This window comes from Daucus carota, chromosome 3 (genome assembly GCF_001625215.2).
Source record: "Daucus carota subsp. sativus chromosome 3, DH1 v3.0, whole genome shotgun sequence".
Lineage (NCBI taxonomy): Eukaryota > Viridiplantae > Streptophyta > Magnoliopsida > Apiales > Apiaceae > Daucus > Daucus carota.
This window is the reverse complement of record NC_030383.2, coordinates 60,224,933-60,247,657: the sequence shown is the minus strand read 5'-3', so window position 1 is coordinate 60,247,657 and position 22,725 is coordinate 60,224,933. Positions and strand designations below refer to the sequence as shown.

Genomic DNA, 22,725 nt, shown 5'->3' with positions numbered 1-22,725 from the left:
GGGGGAGATGGAGAGAGGAGGTGAAAAGATTTGAACATCTCTTCATGTTCAAAGCAAATGGAAGCCCTCTGTCCAACTGAAACAAACTACCGTATTTTTGCAAGTTTTTGTATTAATTTAATAAAGTAACTGTATATTTGCAATAAAAACTAAAGAACGATATATCTATAATTAGAATGTCAAATATGGGTAATTTTGATAAATTCCCTAATTTAAAATGGAAGAACTAACTTTCATTTGATTATTTAAAAATTAGCTATCGTAAATTATAAAATTTAATACTTTTTTTTGTGCTATACTAACTTTTTTTGATTTTGACACGTAATTTCAAATATTTTTATTATATAACTGATATTATTATTTTTAAATTTATATTCTTTAAAATAAAATTTTGAGTCAATATTTTTATTTGTAACAAAAGAATTAAAGATTTTTTTATCATATGATCAAAACTACAAAAACACCAAAAACAAATGTTAAAGAGTAAATAAAGTATAGAACGAAGAGAGTACCGAACGGGAGTTGGTTCAAAACTTTTTTAGTTAGAATCAAATTATTTATTTTTATAATATTTATAAGCTATCATCTGCCTTATAAATTGAATTCAAGAAATTAAAAATTTTGACATGTTTATATTTTTTTGTAATTGACTGCATATGATTATTTTAAAAGATATCTTATTATATTTTTATTACATAACTAATTTATAATTAATAAATTATTATCAAGTTGATCTTGATAAATAAATTAAAATTATTTTTAAATTTACTCACTTGGAGCAAGTCCAAGTCTAATAAGTTATATAATAGGTCAGCATTATTGTAGTGATTACGTAAATCACTAACACATCCGAAAATTTCCGTTAAATTTATTATTAAAATAATAATTGAGAACGAAAATAGAGATTGTTATAGAAATTGACACTAAAATAGATTTACTAAATCATGGGACTCATTTTATTTTATTAATAATTAATGAGATAGATAACCTATTAGACTTGGTCGTATAACCCATCAATAACTTCTCTCTTTTTTTTTTGACGAACAAGGAAGAAATTTTATTAATAGGACTCTTTATCCAAAATATTAGCTACACCAATAGGAACAGAACTCCTATCGAATATTCGATCTGGGAATGAATATGCTGCACGAGCTAACTCATGTGCAACCATATTAGCAGATCGTCTAATAAATGACACCGACACTGTGTTTTGTTCGCGTAACATGCTTCTGCAGGCTAAGATGATTTCGCCAAATGGGGACTTCATATGCACCTTACTGCGAACTGCTTGAATCACCACCAAACTGTCTGATTCAACTATAACCTTTTGCCACCTCTGGTTCTTAATCCAGCTGAGCGCTTCTTTAACTGCCATAGCTTCAATCATTTCTACAGATCGCAGGCCTTCCAGAAACATTGTCCTAGCAAGAATAACATCGCCTCTATCATCTCTGGCCACCATACCAATCCCTGACGCATTAAACTCTTGAAATGTGGCTGCATCTACCGAGATCTTGATCATTGACTCCTGTGGCTTCACCCAACAATAACTGTCATCCCCTTCATATAACTGAGGAAAGCTAGTGCAAGCAGCACTCTTTTGGGCGTGTCTCCATTGATCAAGATATTGCTTGGCTTGAGCAATCACCACATAAACCCTGGTATACCGTTTGTTCCACACCACTTCGTTCCTCGCTCTCCAGAGAGCCCAACAAACAGCTGCAACTTCCGCTTGTTTTGCTTTGTCCGTCTTCCCTATCACCTGATCCCACCAATGAAATAAGCTTTGCCCTCTATACTGCATTTCAGGAAGAATCAACCTCCAACACTGCATGGCTATCGGGCAGCGAAGGAAGGCATGATCGACTGTTTCATCTTCCATCTTGCATACTGGACATATGGACTCCACCCTAACTCCTTTCTGCTGCAGCATTGTCACCGTAGGCAAACAAAACGCAAGAGATCTCCAAACCAGATTTAAGATCTTTGCAGGCGCTTTAATCCGCCATACCTTCCTCCACACACTATCAACGTACTCCTCTCTCCAATTACCTTTCTGACGCTGCAACATTTTATACGCACTCCGCACTGAATACTCACCATGTACTTCATACAACCAGTACACCAAATCTTCTGCATGCATACCACTTGTTGGAACCTTTTTTATGCATCTTTGATCTCTTTCATTGAATAAATCAGATAAAATATTCAGGAGAAAATAAAGAGATGCAGTGAGAAACTGGCAGTTTGGGGCAAGGAAATAACGGGCAATTTTAGTGGGCGCATAAAAGCTTGCAAGGAGGAGTTGATTCGGTATAAGTCAGGGTTGGATGATTTGTCGATTGCCAGATACAAAAGTGCTAAGGATCAGCTGGAGCTTGTCTATAATCAGAGAGAAATATTCTGGAGACAGAGGTCGAAGCAACTTTGGTTACAAGCTGGGGACAAAAACTCAAACTATTTTCACAAGTCAGCAAGCCATCGAAGGAGAATAAATCGTATTCAAAGACTTCAAAGCTCAGAAGGTCAATGGGTGGAGTGGGAGAGTGGTCTGCCGGAATTGATTTTTCAGTATTTCTCAGAGTTATTCACTGCAACAGAGAATAGATGGCATGAAGTGGTGGACTGTGTGGAAGGTACAATAACTGAGATGCAGAATAATGATCTTATGATGCAAGTGGATGAGGAAGAGGTAAGAACAGCCTTATTTCAGATGAATCCGGACAAGGCACCGGGGCCAGATGGCATGACCCCGGCTTTCTTCCAAAAAAATTGGAAGGTAATGGGAAGGGATATATTGAGGCTGGTTCGTGAAGTTTTTGAAACAGGAAAGCTGGATGGGGACTTAAATGTGACCAATATTGTGTTGATCCCAAAAAAGAAAAATCCAACTATTATTGGCGATCTTAGACCGATATCCTTATGTAATGTCATCGTGAAAATTATCACAAAGGTGGTGGCGAATCGCTTTAAAAGAACGCTTGATTCAGTAATTGCAGAGAACCAAAGTGCATTTATGACAGGTCGCCTTATTACGGATAATGTGATGGTGTCGTATGAGGTGATGCATTTCTTAAAACGTCAAAGGAGGGGGAAGGGTGGTCATATGGCTATAAAAGTCGACATGAGTAAAGCCTATGACAGAGTTGAATGGACGTTCTTGAGGGCTATTTTGGTCAAGATGGGATATAATGAGAGATGGGTTAATCTGATGATGCAGTGTGTAAGTACAGTATCTTATGTTATTCCCCAACCTAATGGAGATATTGGGCCTATTTTCCCAAGTCGTGGTCTTCGACAAGGGGATCCGTTATCTCCATATTTATTCATAGTATGTGCCCAGGGGTTAACTGCTTTAATTCAGAAATACGAGCAAAGGAAATGGCTTCATGGAATAAAAGTCTGTAGACAAGCGCCTAGCATTTCTCACATGCTATTCGCGGATGATAGCTATTTATATTGCAAGGCTAATGAAGAGGAAGCTGATCATATGAGAAGATTGCTAAGGGAGTTTGAACAAGCCTCGGGGCAGAAAGTGAACCTGGCAAAGTCTGTTGTTTTCTTTAGTTCAAATGTGCAGCAGGAGGATAGGAACCAGCTATGTGGCAGACTGCAAATGGAAGAGGCAGGGGAGGATTATACCTATTTGGGGCTACCTAACAGGATGAAGAAAAGTAAAACGGCAACACTGGGGTTTTTGAAGGATAAAGTGAAGAAAAGGATGTCTAGCTGGGAGGGCAAGTGGTTTTCTCAGGGTGGAAAGGAGGTGTTAGTGAAATCAGTAGCTCAGTGTTTACCGAATTACGCCATGAGTTGCTTCTTAATTCCAAATGAAATTATATGTGACATGGAGAGATCAATAAATCGGTTCTGGTGGGGATCAGGTGTAGAGGAGAAGCGGAAAATTCATTGGATGAGTTGGTCGAGGCTAAGTAAACATAAATCTGCTGGGGGCATGGGGTTTAGGGATTTTAAAGACTTTAACTTGGCGCTTCTAGGAAAGCAGGGCTGGCGATTCCTAACGAGACCTCACAGTTTAGTTAGCCGTGTGTATAAAGCGAGATACTTTCCGAATAATAATTTCCTGGAAGCAAAACTGGGTCACAACCCCAGTTTCATATGGAAAAGTTTGATGGCAGCTAAGGGAGTCGTGGCAGAGGGGGCTAGATGGAAAGTGGGGTCAGGAAAAGATATAAATGTGTTGGAACAGCCTTGGTTGTGTGAGGAAAACCCATACATCACTTCAGTCTCGCCAGCTTTGGTGAACTGTAAAGTTAATGCTATAATGACAATGGATCAACTGGGCTAGGAACTTCTCTCTTTTAAAAATGAATGAAAAGGAAGAGTTGCTATTTTATTGTCATACATCCATTTTTTTTTTTTTTGATAATGAGAATGAATCTCAACGAATATGATCCGGCAATTAACCGTGATAATTCTTTCTTTCAATAAAACTTATCATCTAACCGTCGGACATGCAAGATGACCGGAGAAATTTAGACAATAAAACTTTAATGTCTGAAAAGAAAAATCCGTCTTCTTCCAAGCATCCTGAAAATATAAAACAAAACAAACAAGAAAAATATAAGTCGATATATATGACAGGATATATATATTATATATTATAAAACTAAAAATAATATATCCAATAATTAAACAAGCCAACAAATTGACACATAATTGACTCTCCAGGTCAAACATTAACGCCTTCAATTAAGGCACACAAAACGCCTCAATTAAGGCACACAAAACGCCCCAATTAAAGCGCAAAAAAATGCCCTCAATTAAGGCCTGACTAATTAGCGCCTTTATTGGACCGATTCACGGATCTGATCCTGGAACAGCCACGGTCACCGGAATCCGCAATTACACAACCAGATGTCCAAATCTTCAACCATGAGTCGCGATTAACCATGAGTCGCGATGATTGGAGCAGCCGAAGCAATAGCATTGTTAGCAGCACCGAAAATGAACGACAGGAAACGAACTATTCTACTCACCCTGCTCATCCAAAAACAAATCATCGGGTGCTCAAAATGCACCGTGCGCACACACGATCGCCACCCCAAACATCAACGCAGAGATCAAAATCGATCCATCGCTAGTCAGGAACACCACAACGATCGTCGACAGGATCAAAAGCCCTAGCGTCTCGCGATCAGAGAAACGTACGGTTAAACAGTACAAGCGGCTGATCCGACAACATGTAAATTACTTGATAGAGTGAGGATTAATTGTGTAGATGTAACCATTTCTACCAGGAGCTTTCATCACTTTTTTCTTCCGGGAGGATCCAGAAGGACCAGAACAGCATAAGCTACAATTAAGGGACTAGGGAGCATAATTTCTTGCTTTCTCTTTGGATTGGAAAAGAAACACATTGTCATACATCCATATTTGAAATCGAACACAGCCGCTTTTTCGTAAACAATTTCATACTAGAATAAAATTTCCCCAAGCTTTTGTTCCAGATCTATAGAAATAACTTAAAAGGCAGGGTAAATATATTCATATTTTCAAACACGTAATAAACAGAAGCACAGTAGAGAAACTAATTAGCACTTCAAAGTCTTGCGACTGCCTTCACATAGCACTTTAACTTCTGCTTCAATTGTGCATTGGTCAGCAACTACATATCCTTTTCTATCATCTTTAAGATCAGCCAGTTGAATAAAGGAATGCCAACCCCAGCTTATTGTAGAGGCACCGAACCAGATTGTAGCTGCAATATATACTACAGTATAAGTCGATAAACTTCACACAATGTGTAAGCAACAAAAGGCCATGAACAAATAACATTGATGGTATTTGAGAAATAAACCAGAAGGGCTATTACTTTTCTTCTGTATATTGTTCTGTTTAATTTGGTCATTAAGTCTTAGCACAGACTCCGCTTTCACTTCGTGCTTGGCCTTCAGGATGTAGCGAAATCTTCCTGCACAGGATAAAAATATCATTTTGTTTAACAGACCAAGAGAGCAGGTGTTATAGAATTAATGAGATAACCAAGTTTCATGTAACCTGCTTTATTATCATCGAAGTTTACTAAACACATCGTTTTATTAAGTTGCTAAAAAATAGTACTCCTAAACTCTGATGATAATAAAGCGGGTTATAATTTACGAGAATTTATGTACGTGCCATTTATAACCTCCGACAACAAACTCGTCAGAATCATGATGCAGCCCCAACTCTGAAAATTTATTAATCACCCACTTATATTACCCTGATATATTGCCAACTCCACTTGATATTGAGTGACTTTCACCTAGACGTGATGATGCTTCAGATACAAAAACTTCAACCCCGAATATCGAAGTATCTTTAACTAGATAACCATTAGTAGGTTCTTCAAAATCTTTTAAAGAGATGAACTTATCAAAACCCCATTCACATTTAAGGCTGTCAAAATGACTTGGTTTCCCTGCAAATTATAGTATAGAGCTCATTACATGATAAACAATTCAATTACATATGTAAAAAAACATGAAACATTAATGATATATATATATATGAATATATACCTTGAACAACTAGATAATTTCCTCGAATTTGGTCGAGTAAAAAGAAATTGAAAAAGGCCTTGACGCCCTTCCCAGCACGGAGAGTACTGGTGCTATCCAACAAAAGGTATATAGACACATGATCATCCTTGCCCTCATTATCTCCCTTTGGAAACAATTTAATCTTCCTGCACAATTAACTTCCAAATGATTTCTTACTAGTACACCTTAAGTACAACTTCTAAGCAATACTAACAATATTTCAGGTAGATGCAGCATAGTTTTTAATTGTTCATAACATAAATATACATTTAGCTAAACTTATTATTTTTTAGAAATAAGGCTTATTTCTAGAGAAAAGCAAAATAAACTTTTATTTTTTTCCTCAAATAAGGAATATGAAATATTTATATAACATTTATATCCAAAAAAATAATATATATATTTTTAAAATATGGACTTATTATTAAAAAGTGAAGTAGCCCAAACATGTCGATTATATATACACTCTTTCTTTTGTCTTCAAAATAACATAAATAAAAAAATCATCACTGATCACTTAACCTAATTAGTTTGAGGATAGCTTGAACCTACAAATCACATAAAGAAAGATAAACAACCTAGCTAAAAATAATAAAAATAACATAACAAAGGTAAAATAAGAAAGATACCATTTGTGATCTCCAACTTGAAAGCAGTTCGACTTGATTTGATCCACTCCATTTGCAGAAAACAGCGAAAAGGACTCAAGTTTGAGCACGTAATGTGAGGGTGGTGTATCCCTGGTTTCCTTGAAAACCCCTACAATATGTATTCATATTAATTAATAAGGAATAGATTACTCATAGTAGAAGTTTGTGTGTATAAAGAAGACGAAAGAAGTGTACCACATTCGTTGTTTTCAGCAGATAGAGAAGCCATTAATGTCAGAACTACCAAATACTTGGCTGAACTATGAATGCAAACCACAACCCTATTTATAGGGAGCAAGAAGATAAACAATCAGGCAGTCGAATCGCATCTAAAATTCTAAATATTCATTTTTAATTTTTTGAAACGAAGTGAATGATGGTATTTATTTTGGTTTTTTGGGAATTGATAAGTACTTCACAATCTCTACTTTGACCGATAAAAAGTCAAGCCACCGTCTAAAAAATCGAAGAGATAGGCACTCTTCCGTCCCAATTTATTTGTCTAACTTTTACGATCAAATTGATCAAACTTTGATCAATAATTAGTTATTATTTTTACATGATACTGAAAATCGAAAAAATACATGTTAAAATAGATTAGGTTAATATATTTTTTTTATAAATTTTTAAAATTATTTAATATATGTAAATTACAGTGTTAATTTGGCCACAAAAAGTCAAACATGACAAATAAATTGGGACTAAAAATATTATTTTATTTCATCTTTCCATTAAATTGAGTCGATTAAAATTAAGATTATAAATAATATAATAATCTAAAATAGAAGATTTAACAACTTTTATTTGATTATTTAAAAATTAGCTATCGTAAATTGTAAAATTTAATATTCTTTTTGTGCTTGACAAACTAATTTCGATTTTGACACATATTTTCAGCTATTTTGATTATATAGCTAATATTATTATTTTTAAAATTTATATCTTTCAAACAAAATTTTGAATCAATATTTTTATTTGTCACAAAAGCTGAAAACTAAGATTTTTAATCATCTGATCAAAACTACTAAAACATCAAAAACAAAAATCGAAGAATGAATAAAGTAAAGAACGAAGAGAGTACTGCATAAGGTGGGTGCTGGTTCAAAACTTTTTTTTGTTAGAACCAGATTATTTATTTTTGTAATAATTTATGAACTATCATATGCCTTATAAATAGAAAGTTTTGATATTTTTATATTTATTAATCTGACTGCATATGATTATCTTAGAAAAATAATTTATTATGTTTTATTATTATATAACTAATTTATAGGTAATAAATTATTATAAATTCGATCTTAATAAATAAATTAAAATTACTTTTAAATTTACTCACTTACAAGCAATCAGTAACTTTTCTCTTTTAAAAGTATTTTTTTTTTCCAAAAGAAGAGATTTCATGAAAATTTCAAATAGCCTCCAAACAGGATAACTAATGAAGTGTTGTGTCTTGCTATGAAATGAGCCACCTCCTTCGCACATCGTTTTACAAAGTTAAGGAACACCTTAGGGTCTCCTAATTCAGAGAGCAAACCTTAGCATTCATCTATCACTCTATCAAGGTATGAGAGATTGATTGACGCGCTACGGCGCTACGAATCGCCTGTGTTACCACCAGGCAATCAGTCTCTAGAATGACTCTTCGCCAATCTTTAGCTTTCACCCAACTAAGTGCCTCCTTGATTCCAATTGCTTCTGCAAGTTCTGGATGATCAATGCAACCTTTTCTGCAACTTGAAGCAGCCTCTGCAAGTCTTCCTTCATGATCACGAGCTATCATGGCATAACTATAACAGCTGGATTCTCAGAATAATGCAGCATCCGTGTTCACCTTAATCGTAGGCAAGCAACCTGTTAAAGCTCGCCATAGAAAATGTTTTACCTTCAACGAGATTTTCAGATTCCAAATCTTCCTCCAAAATCCAGAGTTACTGCTCAACTGGTTTGCCTCTATTCTGTCACAGATAGTTGAATACACACTTTTCACTGAATATTGGCCCATTTTTCCTTTCCGCCAGCAGCAAGAATCATTCACCGTGTGTTGCAGGGGAATTGAGAGAATTAAGTTGACATCCCGGCTATTAAAGATATCATGTATCAAATCGATATCCCAACTGCTTTGATCTGCCATCATCAGAGAAACCACTTTCTTGCCATTGAGAGCTTCACGTTTTGTATGGACGAAAGGATCGTGCACACAAGGAAGCCAGGGGTTGTGGAGGATATCTACATCAGTTCCAGAGCCAACTCGACGACTAGTGCCAAGCTTTAGCATCTCCTGAGTTTCAATTAGGCCGCGCCATATATAACTCGGGTTACTCCCAATCTTTGCAGTAAGAAAAGTGTCTTAGGGATATTACCTCGCTTTGTAAATCTTGCTTGCTAAACACTCTGGCTTTGTAATTAACCTCCAGGATTGTTTGCCTAATAGAGCCAACTTAAATTCATGCAGCCTGCGGAACCCAAGACCACCATCAAATTTCTTTGTACTCATACGGCTCCAGGACATCCAATGGATTCCTTTTTCTTTATTAGCTGAATTTCGCCACCAGAATCTGCACATCAGCTTCTCCATTTCACTACACATCTGCTTTGGTAACAAGAAAAGGCTCATAGCACACCACTGTTTTCAAGAGAATTTCTTTTCCACCTTTTGGGAGCAGCTTCTTATCATAGCCTTCAATTCGCTTTTGCATACGATCTTTTAAGTAGCCAAGGCCAGCGTTTTTATTTCTCCCTAGAGTGTTAGGAAGTCCCAAGTACGTCGTATTTGCATCTGCTTCATGAAGCTGTAACATATTACAGATTTCTTCTCTTTCATTCTGCTTCATGTTGGAGTTGAAGAAAACACTCAGACTTTGCTGCATTAAACTTTTGCCCTGACGCTTTTTCATATACGTGGAGCATATTAATTACCTTGGTAGCAGTCTCCCCATTCGCTTGAAAGTAAATATAACTATCATAACTCCATGCCTGCATGTGTGATTCTGTATCGGACTGAAGTGACACACTCTAGGAATAAAAATGAAGAGTTGCTATTTTATCATCATAAATGCATATATGAAATCGAAGACAACCGATTTTTGGTAAACAATTTCATACTAGAATAAAATTTCCCCAAGCTTTCGTTCCAGATGGCAGATCTAAAGAAACAACTTAAAAGGCAGGGTAAATATATTCCAATTCTCAAACAAAGTAATAAACAGAATCGAAGTAGAGAAACTAATTAGCACTTCAAAGTCTTGCAACTGCCTTCACATAGCACTTTAACTTCTGCTTCAATTGTACATTGATCGGCAACTACATATCCGTTTTTATCATCTTTTAAATCGGTCAGCTCAATAAAGGAATGCCAACCCCAGCTTTTTGTGGAGGCACCGAACCAGTTTGTAGCTGCAATATATACAACAGTATAAGTCGATAAAATTCATTCAATGCACGCAACAAAAGGCCATGAACAAATAAAATTGATGGTGATTGAGAAAAGAACTAGAAGTCTAGAAGGGCTATTACTTCTCTTCTGTATAAGGTTCTGTTTAAATTGGTCATTAAGTGTTAGCACGAACTCCGCTTTCACTTTGTGCTCCGTGTTAGAACTTTCGGAATCCACATACACCAGATACATGGACAGACTAAAACCTTTGTGCTTTCCTTCGCCTTCAGGATGTAGCGAAAGCTTCCTGCACAGGATAAAAATAACATTTTGTTAACAGACCAAGAGAACAGGTGTTATAGAGTTAATGAGATATTCAAGTTTCATGTAACCTGCTTTATTATCATCTGAGTTCACTAAACACATTGTTTTATTAAGTTGCTACATAATAAGCAACTTAATAAGATCGACCATAGTAAACTCAATAATAATAAAACGGGTTACAATTTATGAGAAATCATGCACGTGCCATATATAACCTCCGACAACAAACTCATCAGAATCACGATGGAGCCCCAACTCTGAAAATTTAGTGATCACCCACTTATATTTCCCAGATATATTGCCAACTTTTGATATTGAGTGACTTTCACCTAGACGTGATGAGCCTCCAGTAGATACATAAACTTCCACTCCAAAAATCGAAGTGTCCTTAACTAGATAACCGTTAGTAGGTTCTTCAAATTCTTCTAAAGAGATGAACTTATCAAAACCCCATTCACATTTGAGGCTGTCAAAACGACTGGGTTTCCCTGCAAATTGTAATCAGTGTAGAGCTCAAAATAAAATTAGTGGTTTTCTTTCATAATATCCAAGCCAAATACTCCCTCCATCCAAAAATAATAGCCTCTTTTGAAATTCTTTTTATTCCAAAATAGTCGTCCATCTCGACATATACAATGCAAATTTATGTACGAATTTTCAAATTTACCCTCTTATTTTTATCATTTCCAAAGTGAATTTATGGCACGTACAACTAATTAATGCAATAAAGAGGGGTAATACTCCATCCGTTCCTTTTTAATTATCTAGTTTTGATTTTCAACAGTCAAATTGACCAAATTTTGACTCAACTTTATATATATTATACAATCGAAAATCGAAAAAATATGTAAAAATATTATAAAGTACATATAATCTATTTTAAAATGTAATATTCAGCTTTTTAAAATAATGAAAAATTATCCGTAATTTTTAGTCTAAAAATTGTCAATTTGACCATTGAAAGTCTATAGTGGATACAACCCAAAAAGTGACGGAGGGAGTACAATTCAACTAACTTTTCTTAGGTGGTGCTCGGCCGAGCTTATAAACCCGGCTTCTGAGTTTACAAGTTAGAAGCACTTATGCGTCCTGTTTGTGTAAAAAGCTGAGAAGAATTTTTAAGAATACTAACTTTTGTGTTATGACTTCTACTTCTTTTTCAAACTGTTTAATCACTTATAAGTCTTAACTTGTTTTTAACTTCTATTTCACTTTTTTACTTTAAGCAAAAAAACACTTATTTAAACTCACTCAAACGACCCCTTAATATATCGGGGTAATACTTGAAATATACAATTCAACTAACTTTTCTTATAAGTATGCGTTATTTTTTTCAAAAAAGACTACTAAAATAGTAAAATGAGACCGAGGGAGTACAAAATATGAAATAACTTGACACATAAACAATATGTAATTTACCTTGAAACGTTAAATATTTTCCTCGAATTTGGTCAAGCAGAAAGAATTTGAAGATCGCATCGACACCCTTACCAGGCATTAGAGTACTGGTACTATCCAATATCAGGTATATAGACACATGATCATCCTTTCCTCCATTATTCCCCTCCGGAAACAACTTAATCTTCCTGTTTGCATAAAATAAAACCGCACTAAACAATAAAAAAACACGAGCTATAAATAAATAATTACATAAACAAAATAAAGGGTCAAACAGAAAAATACCACTGGTGGTCTCCAACTCGAAAGCTGTTTGATTTGATATGATCCACTCCAGTTTGAGAAAAGAGTGAGAAAGATTCGAGTTTGAGCACGTAATGTGAGGGTGGTGTATCCCTGGTTTCCTTGAAAACACCTGCAGTTTAGGTATTCATATTAATAAGAAATTAATAGAGCACTCAACAAGATACAATAGAACAATAATATATACAATAATATTTAGATAACTCGATCATGTATTTATGTACTAAGAAACAATAGAACAAGATGGAGAGGAACGCACCACCTTCGTTCTCTTCAGCAGAAATAGAAGCCATTAGTGGATAAAGCACAAAGGCTCAAACTAGAACCCTAGTTTATACGTAGTACGTACGTCACTTCTTTTCCGCGGCCTTGTAAAACAGAGGTGATTAATGTGAGTCCGGATCCTATGTCCCTTTTTTGTGTCTTTCTGTTCCCCTCTTCTTTATTGGTCAGTTTTACTCCTCACGTGATCTATAATTCTTATTTATTCTTTTTTGGATAATTTCTTGTCAAAATTTATTATACTTTTTCAAATTTATAGAAATATATCTTAATTATTTAAATATCTTTTCCATATAGTACATAATCAACTAATTTTTTTATATGATATAAATATAATATTATACAATAATTTTATTTTTATGTTTTCTACCTGAAATAATTAATTAAAATTGTGAAACTTTAATATTTTTCTGCTTTTAAATTTAATAATATTAAAGTTTACGAAATTTTAATAAATTATTTAATATAGAAAACATAAAAATAAAGTAACTCTGTAATATTATATTTATATCATGTAAAAAATATTTTTAGTTGATTATGTACTATATGAAAAAGATATTTAAATAATTAAGATATATTTCAATAAATTTGAAAAAGTATAATAAGCTTTGACGATAAACTATCCAAGAAAAAATAAGTAAGAATTATAGATCATGAGGAGTAAAAGAACTGACCAATAAGGAAGAGAGGACACACATGGAGACACAAAGAGAAAATAGAGGATCCGGACTCGATTAATGTTGGGTATACATATTTTTTCAGAACTTCGAGTAAAAAGTAATTTTGTAAATAATATTAAGGGTTTAATTTAAAAAAAGTGCGAAGTTATTTATAAGTGAGAAATAATTTTTATTTTATGTGTTTGAATAATTTTTTGAGACGAGATTAGTCGAGTTAGTATTTTGTTTTTAATAATGTATAAAATTCAGATAGTTTTTATTAATTTATTATGTAATAAATAAAAGAGGATGTACTTCAGATACTTCTATTAATTTTATTAATTGAAAAAAATTATAAATAATTCGAGAGAATTTCTTTCTAAAAAACGGAACAATCGGTATTTATATTTAAAAAACACTTAAAATCGAAAAAAAGTAAAAACATAAAAACACTGAAAAAACGCATTTTAAATCGAAAACATAAAAACATAAATGTACCAAAAAAAAACATTTAAAATAAAAAACATAATAAGAACATATAATTGAAACGAGTCACGAGTCCTATATTCTAAATTCGTGCATGCTTGGTCTAATTTAACGAACCAAGCCGATTCAAACTCGCTCAGGGCTGAGTTGAGTTTTAGGCGAGTTTTTAGACAAGCCAAAACGAGACGAGCTGATCAATCAACTCGTTCGTTTGGCCAACTGGCCATAGATATCAGTTCCAAACATAAATTCAATTTTTTGTTATATTTTAGGTGAATATGTGTGCCTCAGTTTTGAACTTGATATGGGTAACAATGGCTACTTACTCAGAGGCTCTACTCATATCATGTCATGCACTAATTAATTATAAGTGCAAAGATTTTTACCAGAACATATCATATCGAGATACTTTTCCTTATGCATGTTTTTCACCGAACTTTCATTTCTTTTCAGAATAACATAATTGGTCAACCAGCAATAGTTCCCTTGACATCTGAATATCAGAATATGCAATGCTTGAAGAGCCCTTGGTGAGTGTTGAGACTGCTGACATGGGGATTGCAGGAGCATGTGGCGGAGATTCCTCTAGTATATGCCGACAGGGTTAGACAGAATGATTTTCCGGCTGAAGGGACACGCACTGAAGCGGTGAGCTCTTGTCAGAGAGATTATGCGTTGCATGGAAGGGCTCTGAGGTTAACTCTCAATTTGTATACCTACTTGACCCCATTATACTGAACTCCTCGGAAACCTTTGAGCACTTCACCACTTAACAAGAAGTCAAGTACTGTGATGCTAAATATGTTTGAGCTCGTCACTGAATGATCTGACTAAAATACCTATGGCTGAAATTGATTTGGAGATCATTGTTAAAGCACCAGGATATATCTGCCTAATTGTAGAATCTAGGATTCAACTTAAGCTGGAGTTCGATCTCTAGGATCATTGTGATGGCAGTGTTGTACATTGTGGGGTTTTGTTTCATTTACATAAGTTGTTAGAAATTAACTAGGATCCTCTGACGGTTGTTTGTACTGTTTAATTAAGCTGAAACTATTAAGCACTTCACATTGGCATATACTGTTTAGGCTAAAGAAACTGTCACTTTAAAACTATTTTCTCTAAATCTTGATAAATTTGGACCATTATGGAAGTAGGCAAATATATTACTCTGGATATATAAGCGGAGATACTGGATACATAAACGGAGATACCAGATAGTCCCGATCAAGTCCCCTTATAAAACTTAGTATTTTTTAGATTGCTGAGGAAACATAGTTAATTTGATTAATTATCATAGCAGATTGCAGTCCAGAATATCAAAGAAAAGTAAACATATCATTCCAATATAATTTACTGCTAATTGCTCTGGCTTCCAAATTTTAATGTATTTAGAAGAGTCACCAGAACCCAATACTATGACTCTATGATATCATACCTGCAGATTTGGGAAACCTACACCTACTGTACTTATTTTCTATGCAGCAATTTCATGATAAAATTGATCTCCTCTTACAGTGATCTTTAAATATAATCTTTTCAAAAGCGGACAATTTGCTCAGTCTATTAATGTGTCAAAATCAAACAAATGTCACAAGCCAGCATTTGCTTAACATTCAATACGAAAAAGTACATCAGAACTTACAGCCATATGTTTTTCACCCAAGAGAGAAGTAAAGATATATAATTAATTAGCACTCCAGAGACTCCTGGCTACCTTCACATAACACTGTAACTTCAGCTTCAATCATGCATTTATCGGCAACTAAATATCCTTTTTTATCATCTTTAAATTCTTGAAGTTCGATGAAAGAAGGCCAGCCCCAGCTTTTTATAGTGGCACCGAACCAATGGGTAGCTGCAACAAATATTACAGTTTAAGAAATCAAAGTAATTAAGCAACAAAGGCCTTGAACAAACAGGAAGAGTGATTAAAAAAAATTGAAATGTAATTACTTGTCCCTTGTCTATGATTCTGTTTAAACTGGTCATAAAGTGTTAGCTTGAACTTTGCTTGCACTTTGTTCTCAGTCATGGAACTTTGGGAATCAACAGACACCAGAAATATAGACAGACTGGAGCCTTTATGCTTTCCGTTGCCTTCTGGATCTAGCGCAATCTTCCTACCCAAAATAAAACATCTAGTTTTCTAATTAACAGACCTAAAAAACAGGTTGTTGTTTTAGAAATGATCAAGCATTATAAGCAACTATATACTCGTACCATTTAAAACCTCCTACAACAAACTCATCAGAATAACCATGCAGCCCCAATTTTGAAAATTGAGTAATTACCCACTTGTATTTACCAGATATATTACCAACTGCCGATAGTGAGTGACATTCACCTAGACTTGAGCCTTGAGAAACAAAAACCTCCACTCCAAAGTAGGAAATATCGTTCACTAAAAAACCTTTAGTAGGTTCTTTCAAAGATTCTAAAGAGATGAACTTATCAAAACCCCATTCGTATTTAAGCCTGTCAAAACGTCTCGCTCTCCCTGCAAATCATACAGTACTGTAGAATTCAGAGTTGAAACATGAGAAAACTTAAATTATTAAAAATATCTATACAACATACCTTGAACAGTCAAATAATTTCCTCGAATTTGGTCAAACAAAAAGAACTCGAAAATGGCATTGACACCTTTACCAGCCGGTAGACTACTTGTGCTGTCTAACATCAGATATATAGATACATGATCACCCTTACCATCTCGATTTCCATTTGGAAACAATATAATCTTCCTGTAGTCATGATCTCACCTTAATAAAGTGCACATTCAAGGTAAAAGAACAAGTACATGCAAATGGACATCCCGAAAATTAATCACAAAAAAGGTGTCTTCATTTATATATTAAAAAATACTATACAAGACCAATAAATTTTGCCTAGTTTAAAAAGGAATTTAGTAACATAACCTAAAATTATAGAAGGGGTTAAAATATAAAACAACATTTTAAATTACAGGACAAATAAGAAAAATCAACGAGAGTCGAGGTCGTTTAATCTCCCAAGTCACCTATTCTAAAATATAAGAAGGGGATGGAATATAAAACATTTTAAATCACAAGACAACTAAAAAAACCTTCAAGAGTCGAGAATGTTTAATCTCCCTGGTCACCTCTTCTAGATCTGCCACTACCATACGTATAATTTCACTTACATGCATGTATACTAATGAGACTACCCACAAAAAGAGCTAATTAATAAAAAAATAAATAATACATCAAAATCAGGAAGATTGAAGTCAATACCATTGGTGATCTCCAGCTTGAAATTTGTTTGATTTGATTTGATTTACTCCGTTTGCAGAAAAGAGCGAGAAATACTGGAGTTTGAGAACGAAATGTGCTGGTGGTGTTTCCCTGGTTCCTCTCAACACCCCTATGTTTGTGTACAGTTAATCAATCAGAAAACTCACAATGTTAAAAGTACTTATTAAGAGAAATACTTAAAAAAGAGAGAAGTGAGAAGGTACCATTTTGGTCTTCAGCAGCAGATACAGAAGCCATTAATATTATAGTACTGAATACTAAACTGAACTAAATATGACAGCAGTTGAGCACGAGTGGAAGCACAATGAGTCTCCTGTCGATTCGTATATTAACGTACTTAACTTTTATAAACGGCTCCATGGAAGATTGTACTGTTGTAATCTGTAATTCCTACTTGTCGATCGTTTTAACTTTTCGAAGTAATTCTTGGAATATTTTTCTAAAAATTATTTTTATAATATTATTTTCGCTTAATATATTCTTATACACCGCTGAACTCAAAAATTATATTTAGTATAATTATTTGTGAGATAGACAAGATAAAAAACTCAACTCTAATTTTTAAAATTTTTAAATAAAAATATAAAAAGGGACGAGGAGAGTCTGCATGCATGAGGAAAGAGTAGTATGTTTGATTATAATTGATATATTATTGTTTATATATCGCATATAAGATATAACTTAAAAGAGTTTATTTTTTATTTTGTTAAATAAAATATAAATATTTTTAATTTTAAAAGAATACATTTTAAAATTATTTTTATATGGATCTTAAGTCGATATGTATAAAAATATCAAAACGAAAAATAAATAAGATGAAAAAATTATTTAATATATAAATAACACATATCGAATTTTGAGATTCCCTAACAATGATTTTTCTTGAAAAATGATTAAAAATTAAATTACATAGATTATAGACAGAGGTAGTGCAACTTCTAGAACTAGAAATGAGAAGAGTCGTCTCCTTGAAAATAAACAAAGTCTACAGGCTTTATTGATAGTTTGATACTCCGGAGTTCAATACCGTCCTGGTGTGTCTCACTGTTTTCTGGAATGGCTGATCAATTTGATCTGAGTTTAATTGAATGAACAACTCAATTTGATCTGAGTAAGGTTGAATAAACAACTCAATTTGTGCATGCGGGTCTCATTATTATTATGGATGAAATCACAATTTATATTTTTTTATACACATACATATGTTATTTTTTTAGTTTGTAAAAAATGCAAGGAGGGGTATAAATTATTCATCATTATTTTTTTATAGAAATATATAAAATTAAAAGTTTGGTTAAGAAAATAAAAATTAGAAAAATAAATGAAAGTGTTGAAAGGTGAGGAAGAAGAGGAAAAAAAAAACTCGAAAAGATGAAATGGAGTAAGCGTTATCCATTCACATGAGCGGTCAACAACCACCAGGTATATTAAATACACCTTAACCTGTGCCCTCACAGGTTAGACAACCAGAAAAATATATTACTACTAAAAAAACAAAATTACATTCAAATTTGAAATTAACAAGTAATGCAATGCATACTCCATACTTCCATCAAACCTTGTGCCTGAGATTCGGATAAATATTCCATCAAACCTTGTGCCTGAGATTCGGATAAACCGCAATATTCATACAGAGAGCGCTACTTACTGATTAATTCTAGAAATTTTGCAATTAAACCATAAGCACATCCCTCTAAATCCTTGCATATTAAAGTTGAATCATACTTCCTTCCAGCTCAGAATAATAAGCAAGATTTCAGTGAAAAGATACAACCTAAGACCAAAAGTTTGGAAAAACAACCGATGTTTCATTGCTGCTTCATAGTAGATAAGTAGATGAACTTGATACCTTTTGTAAATCAAAGCCAAATAAAGATCTGAAGAATACAAGAATGCAAAAATGGCTAAATGCTCATGTATTAGATCTAGAAAGCTTGTCTCACAATACAACCAAAATGACCACCTTATAGCTCCAGAATAGAGGGGACCAAGTCTAACAGAAAGATTCCTCAGTACAGTGCATATATTATTCTAACGAGCAAACACATGTCTCGACATAATTGAAAATAAACTACTGGAATAAAGGAAATAACGGAAATAAAATGATAACATCAGAGTGTGCATGAAATGCATGACAGTATATCATATTACTCCCCCTCAAGCTGGGAGGGGAGCTTTGCTGCAGTTCCAAGCTTGCCAAGAAGATAGTAATGCTGCTTTGAGGAGAGAGACTTCGTAAAGATGTCAGCAACTTGAGAGTGAGATGGAACATGTTTAGTGACAATGGAGCCAGAATTGATCTTGTCCCGGATGTAATGACAGTCCACCTCGACATGCTTAGTGCGTTCGTGAAGCACGGGATTAGCAGCCATTGCTAACGCAGCCTGATTATCACAATGCAGCACAGTAGGAGGGAGATCTTGAAGACCCATATCCTTGAGAAGAGTAGAAAGCCACGTAATTTCACAGGACACAACAGCCATTGACCTATACTCTGCTTCAGCGGAAGAGCGAGCAACAACCGGCTGTTTCTTTGTTTTCCAGGAAATTGGAGATGAGCCGAGTAGAACACAGTACCCAGTTGTTGAGCGTCTTGTCATTGGGCATGTAGCCCAGTCACTATCACAGAATCTTTGCAACGCTGCTGCAGAAGAGGATGCTAATAAAATGCCTTGGCCTGGGTTAGAGTTAACATATCGGAGCAATTTAACAGCAGCATCCATGTGAGAGGAAGAGGGATGGTGCATAAATTGGGCTAGGATGTGAACAGAGAAACAGATGTCCGGTCGAGTGATTGTCAAGTAAATAAGTCTGCCCAGGAGACGTTGGTATGGATGAGGATCTTTAAGTGGAATACCACTATCATTAGTGAGACGCAGATGGACATCCATAGGAAGCTTCAAAGTGGAGGTGATGCCAAATTCTGAAATGAGATCCATAGCATATTTCTTTTGTGAGACGAAGAAACCAGCAGGTGAACGACTGATTTCGAGACCCAAAAAGTAGTGTACTGCACCAAGATCCTTCATCTTGAAGTTGGTAGAGAGCATAGCTTTGAGGCCATCTATATCTTTAAGATCATTGCCAGCAAGAAGAAGATCATCGACATAGACAAGGACAAGTGTTATGGTAGAGTCAGAATGTCGAGTGAACAAACTATAATCAGCTAGAGATTGCACAAACTGCATGCTTTTAAGTGTGCTGGAAAGCTTATCAAACCAGTTTCTAGGCGCCTGGCGCAGGCCATACAACGATTTTTTGAGACGACAGACCAACTGAGATTTGTTTGCTGGAGACTCCCCCTGGTTAAGAACAACTCTGCAGCCAAGGTGAGTGTAACCTTGGGGCAATTTCATAAACACAGTCTCAAACAAATCACCGTGGAGAAACGCATTTGTTACGTCCATCTGAAAAACAAACCAATCCTCCATAGCAGCAACAGCAAGAAGCGCTCTAACTGTTGTCATCTTCGCAACTGGTGCGAAAGTTTGTTCATAATCTACGCCGTATGTCTGTTTGCAGCCAAGGATGACAAGTCGGGCTTTGTAACGCTCAACAGTGCCCTCAGGAGTGAATTTAGTCTTGAAAATCCACTTACAAGCAATAGATTTCTTACCTGGAGGGAGGGGAACAATGTCCCACGTATCATTGTTTTCTAGTGCATCAAGTTCCAAGTTTATAGCATTGACCCAGTTGATATCAAGTACAGCTTGTTTAAAAGACATAGGATCCTTGTGCATTGTGACAGATGACTGAAAAGCATGGAATTGGGTGGGAACTGGTTGACTAGTCACATCAACACAATCAACACAATCTTTATTAGCTGCTCTGATACCATGATACCTTTTGTAAATCAAAGCCAAATAAAGATCTAAAGAATACAAGAATGCAAAAATGGCTAAATGCTCATGTATTAGATCTAGAAAGCTTGTCTCACAATACAACCAAAATGACCACCTTATAGCTCCAGAATAGAGGGGACCAAGTCTAACAGAAAGATTCCTCAGTACAGTGCATATATTATTCTAACGAGCAAACACGTGTCTCGACATAATTGAAAATAAACTACTGGAATAAAGGAAATAACGGAAATAAAATGATAACGTCAGAGTGTGCATGAAATGCATGACAGTATATCATATTAGAACTCAGAAAACCAGAGTCTTGCAACTAGTTTGGCATCCGACTGTAATATTTGCTTCAATGATGCATCGATCATCTACTACAAATCCTCTTTTCACGTCCTTAAGATCTTTGAGTTCAAGGAAGCACTTCCAGCCCTTCGATTGAACTGATTCACCAAACCAAGCCGTGCCTGCATTCCATTGATACAAACGCGTTGATCAGCCTATCAACAATTAACAATACTAATAGTCATAGAACAATTACGAAACAGAGTGATAAAGGCTATTACCATTCTTCTGTTTATGATTCTGATTTAACTGGTCCTTAAGAGTTACCATATAATCTACTCTAACTTCTTGTACATTACTTGAAGTACTAAAATCCACCAATACCAGAAACACTGAGAGGCTATAACCTTTATGCCTCGAGAACCCTTCAGGATGAAGCCATAACTTCCTGCATGTCAATAACAGAAAACAAAAGTTAATTCATATCATACTAGCTAAAAGAACAGGTGTTAATGAAAGGATCAAAATTTATCCAAGAGTACCATTTGTAACCTCCTACAACAAACTCATCAGAATAACGTTCCTTTCCCAGATTCGAAAATTGATCAATCACCCACTCGTGGGTACCGGATATTTTGTAATTTTGGGTCACTGAGAAACATTCACCTACACTCGTGCCTTCAGTGACAAAAACCTCAACCCCGAAAAGGGAAGTGTCATCTATTAAAAACCCGTTTGTAGGTTCTTTTATCTCTTTTAAAGAGATGAACTTTGCAAAGCCCCATTCATATTTCACCCTGTCAAAATGTTTCACTTTTCCTGTACAAAATACATTGTATCAAGTTCAAGTTCAAATGTATTTGGTCAAGGCCTTGTGTATATGATCAAACCAACTTATTGTAATACAATTTTCCCACACTTAAACAACTGTACCTTGAACACAAAGATATTTCCCTCGAATCTGGTCGAACAAAAAGAACTTGAAAAAGGCATTGATGCCCTTACCAGCCGGCAGACTACCCGTGCTATCCAACATCAGGTACACAGAAACATACTTATCCTTACCTCCATTGTTTTCTTTCGGAAACAATATAATCTTCCTGTACTCATGACCGCAAGTTTAAAGATTTTTTACTAGATGATAAGCAAATAATTAACTAAAGACGCGCTAGCTAACTAACACAATAACCATTAAAGGGAAATTTGCAAAAATACCCATGTATTTAAATTATTTTCAGGTTATGGGAGTTGCAATTGAGGTTTTTAGGTTATGGGAGTTGCAATTGAGGTTGCA

The 22,725-nt window shown here is 34.8% G+C and overlaps 3 protein-coding genes across 3 annotated transcripts; all 3 read right to left on the bottom strand.

Annotated features, from left to right (window-relative positions):
* Window positions 1-1,060: 1,060 nt before the first annotated feature.
* Window positions 1,061-2,071, bottom strand: LOC135151586 (uncharacterized). The gene has a single exon (XM_064090173.1). It carries the CDS (start codon window positions 2,069-2,071, stop codon window positions 1,061-1,063), a length of 1,011 nt encoding a protein of 336 aa, XP_063946243.1.
* A 3,800-nt stretch (window positions 2,072-5,871) lies between these two features.
* LOC108212846 (BTB/POZ and MATH domain-containing protein 6-like) lies at window positions 5,872-8,975 on the bottom strand. Its single transcript, XM_017384560.1, has 6 exons — window positions 8,749-8,975; window positions 7,391-7,476; window positions 7,175-7,304; window positions 6,525-6,691; window positions 6,226-6,424; window positions 5,872-5,935 (listed from the first exon to the last, which is right to left on the bottom strand). The coding sequence occupies exons 1-6, from the start codon at window positions 8,973-8,975 to the stop codon at window positions 5,872-5,874; spliced, it is 873 nt and encodes a 290-aa protein (XP_017240049.1).
* A 799-nt stretch (window positions 8,976-9,774) lies between these two features.
* LOC108212845 (uncharacterized) lies at window positions 9,775-17,535 on the bottom strand. The gene is made up of 13 exons (XM_017384559.1): window positions 17,502-17,535; window positions 17,278-17,407; window positions 16,601-16,767; window positions 16,244-16,520; window positions 15,977-16,143; window positions 15,738-15,878; window positions 12,576-12,705; window positions 12,384-12,478; window positions 11,098-11,380; window positions 10,709-10,875; window positions 10,461-10,588; window positions 10,112-10,207; window positions 9,775-10,017 (listed from the first exon to the last, which is right to left on the bottom strand). Exons 1-13 carry the CDS (start codon window positions 17,533-17,535, stop codon window positions 9,775-9,777), a joined length of 2,058 nt encoding a protein of 685 aa, XP_017240048.1.
* Between the last annotated feature and the right edge of the window lie 5,190 nt (window positions 17,536-22,725).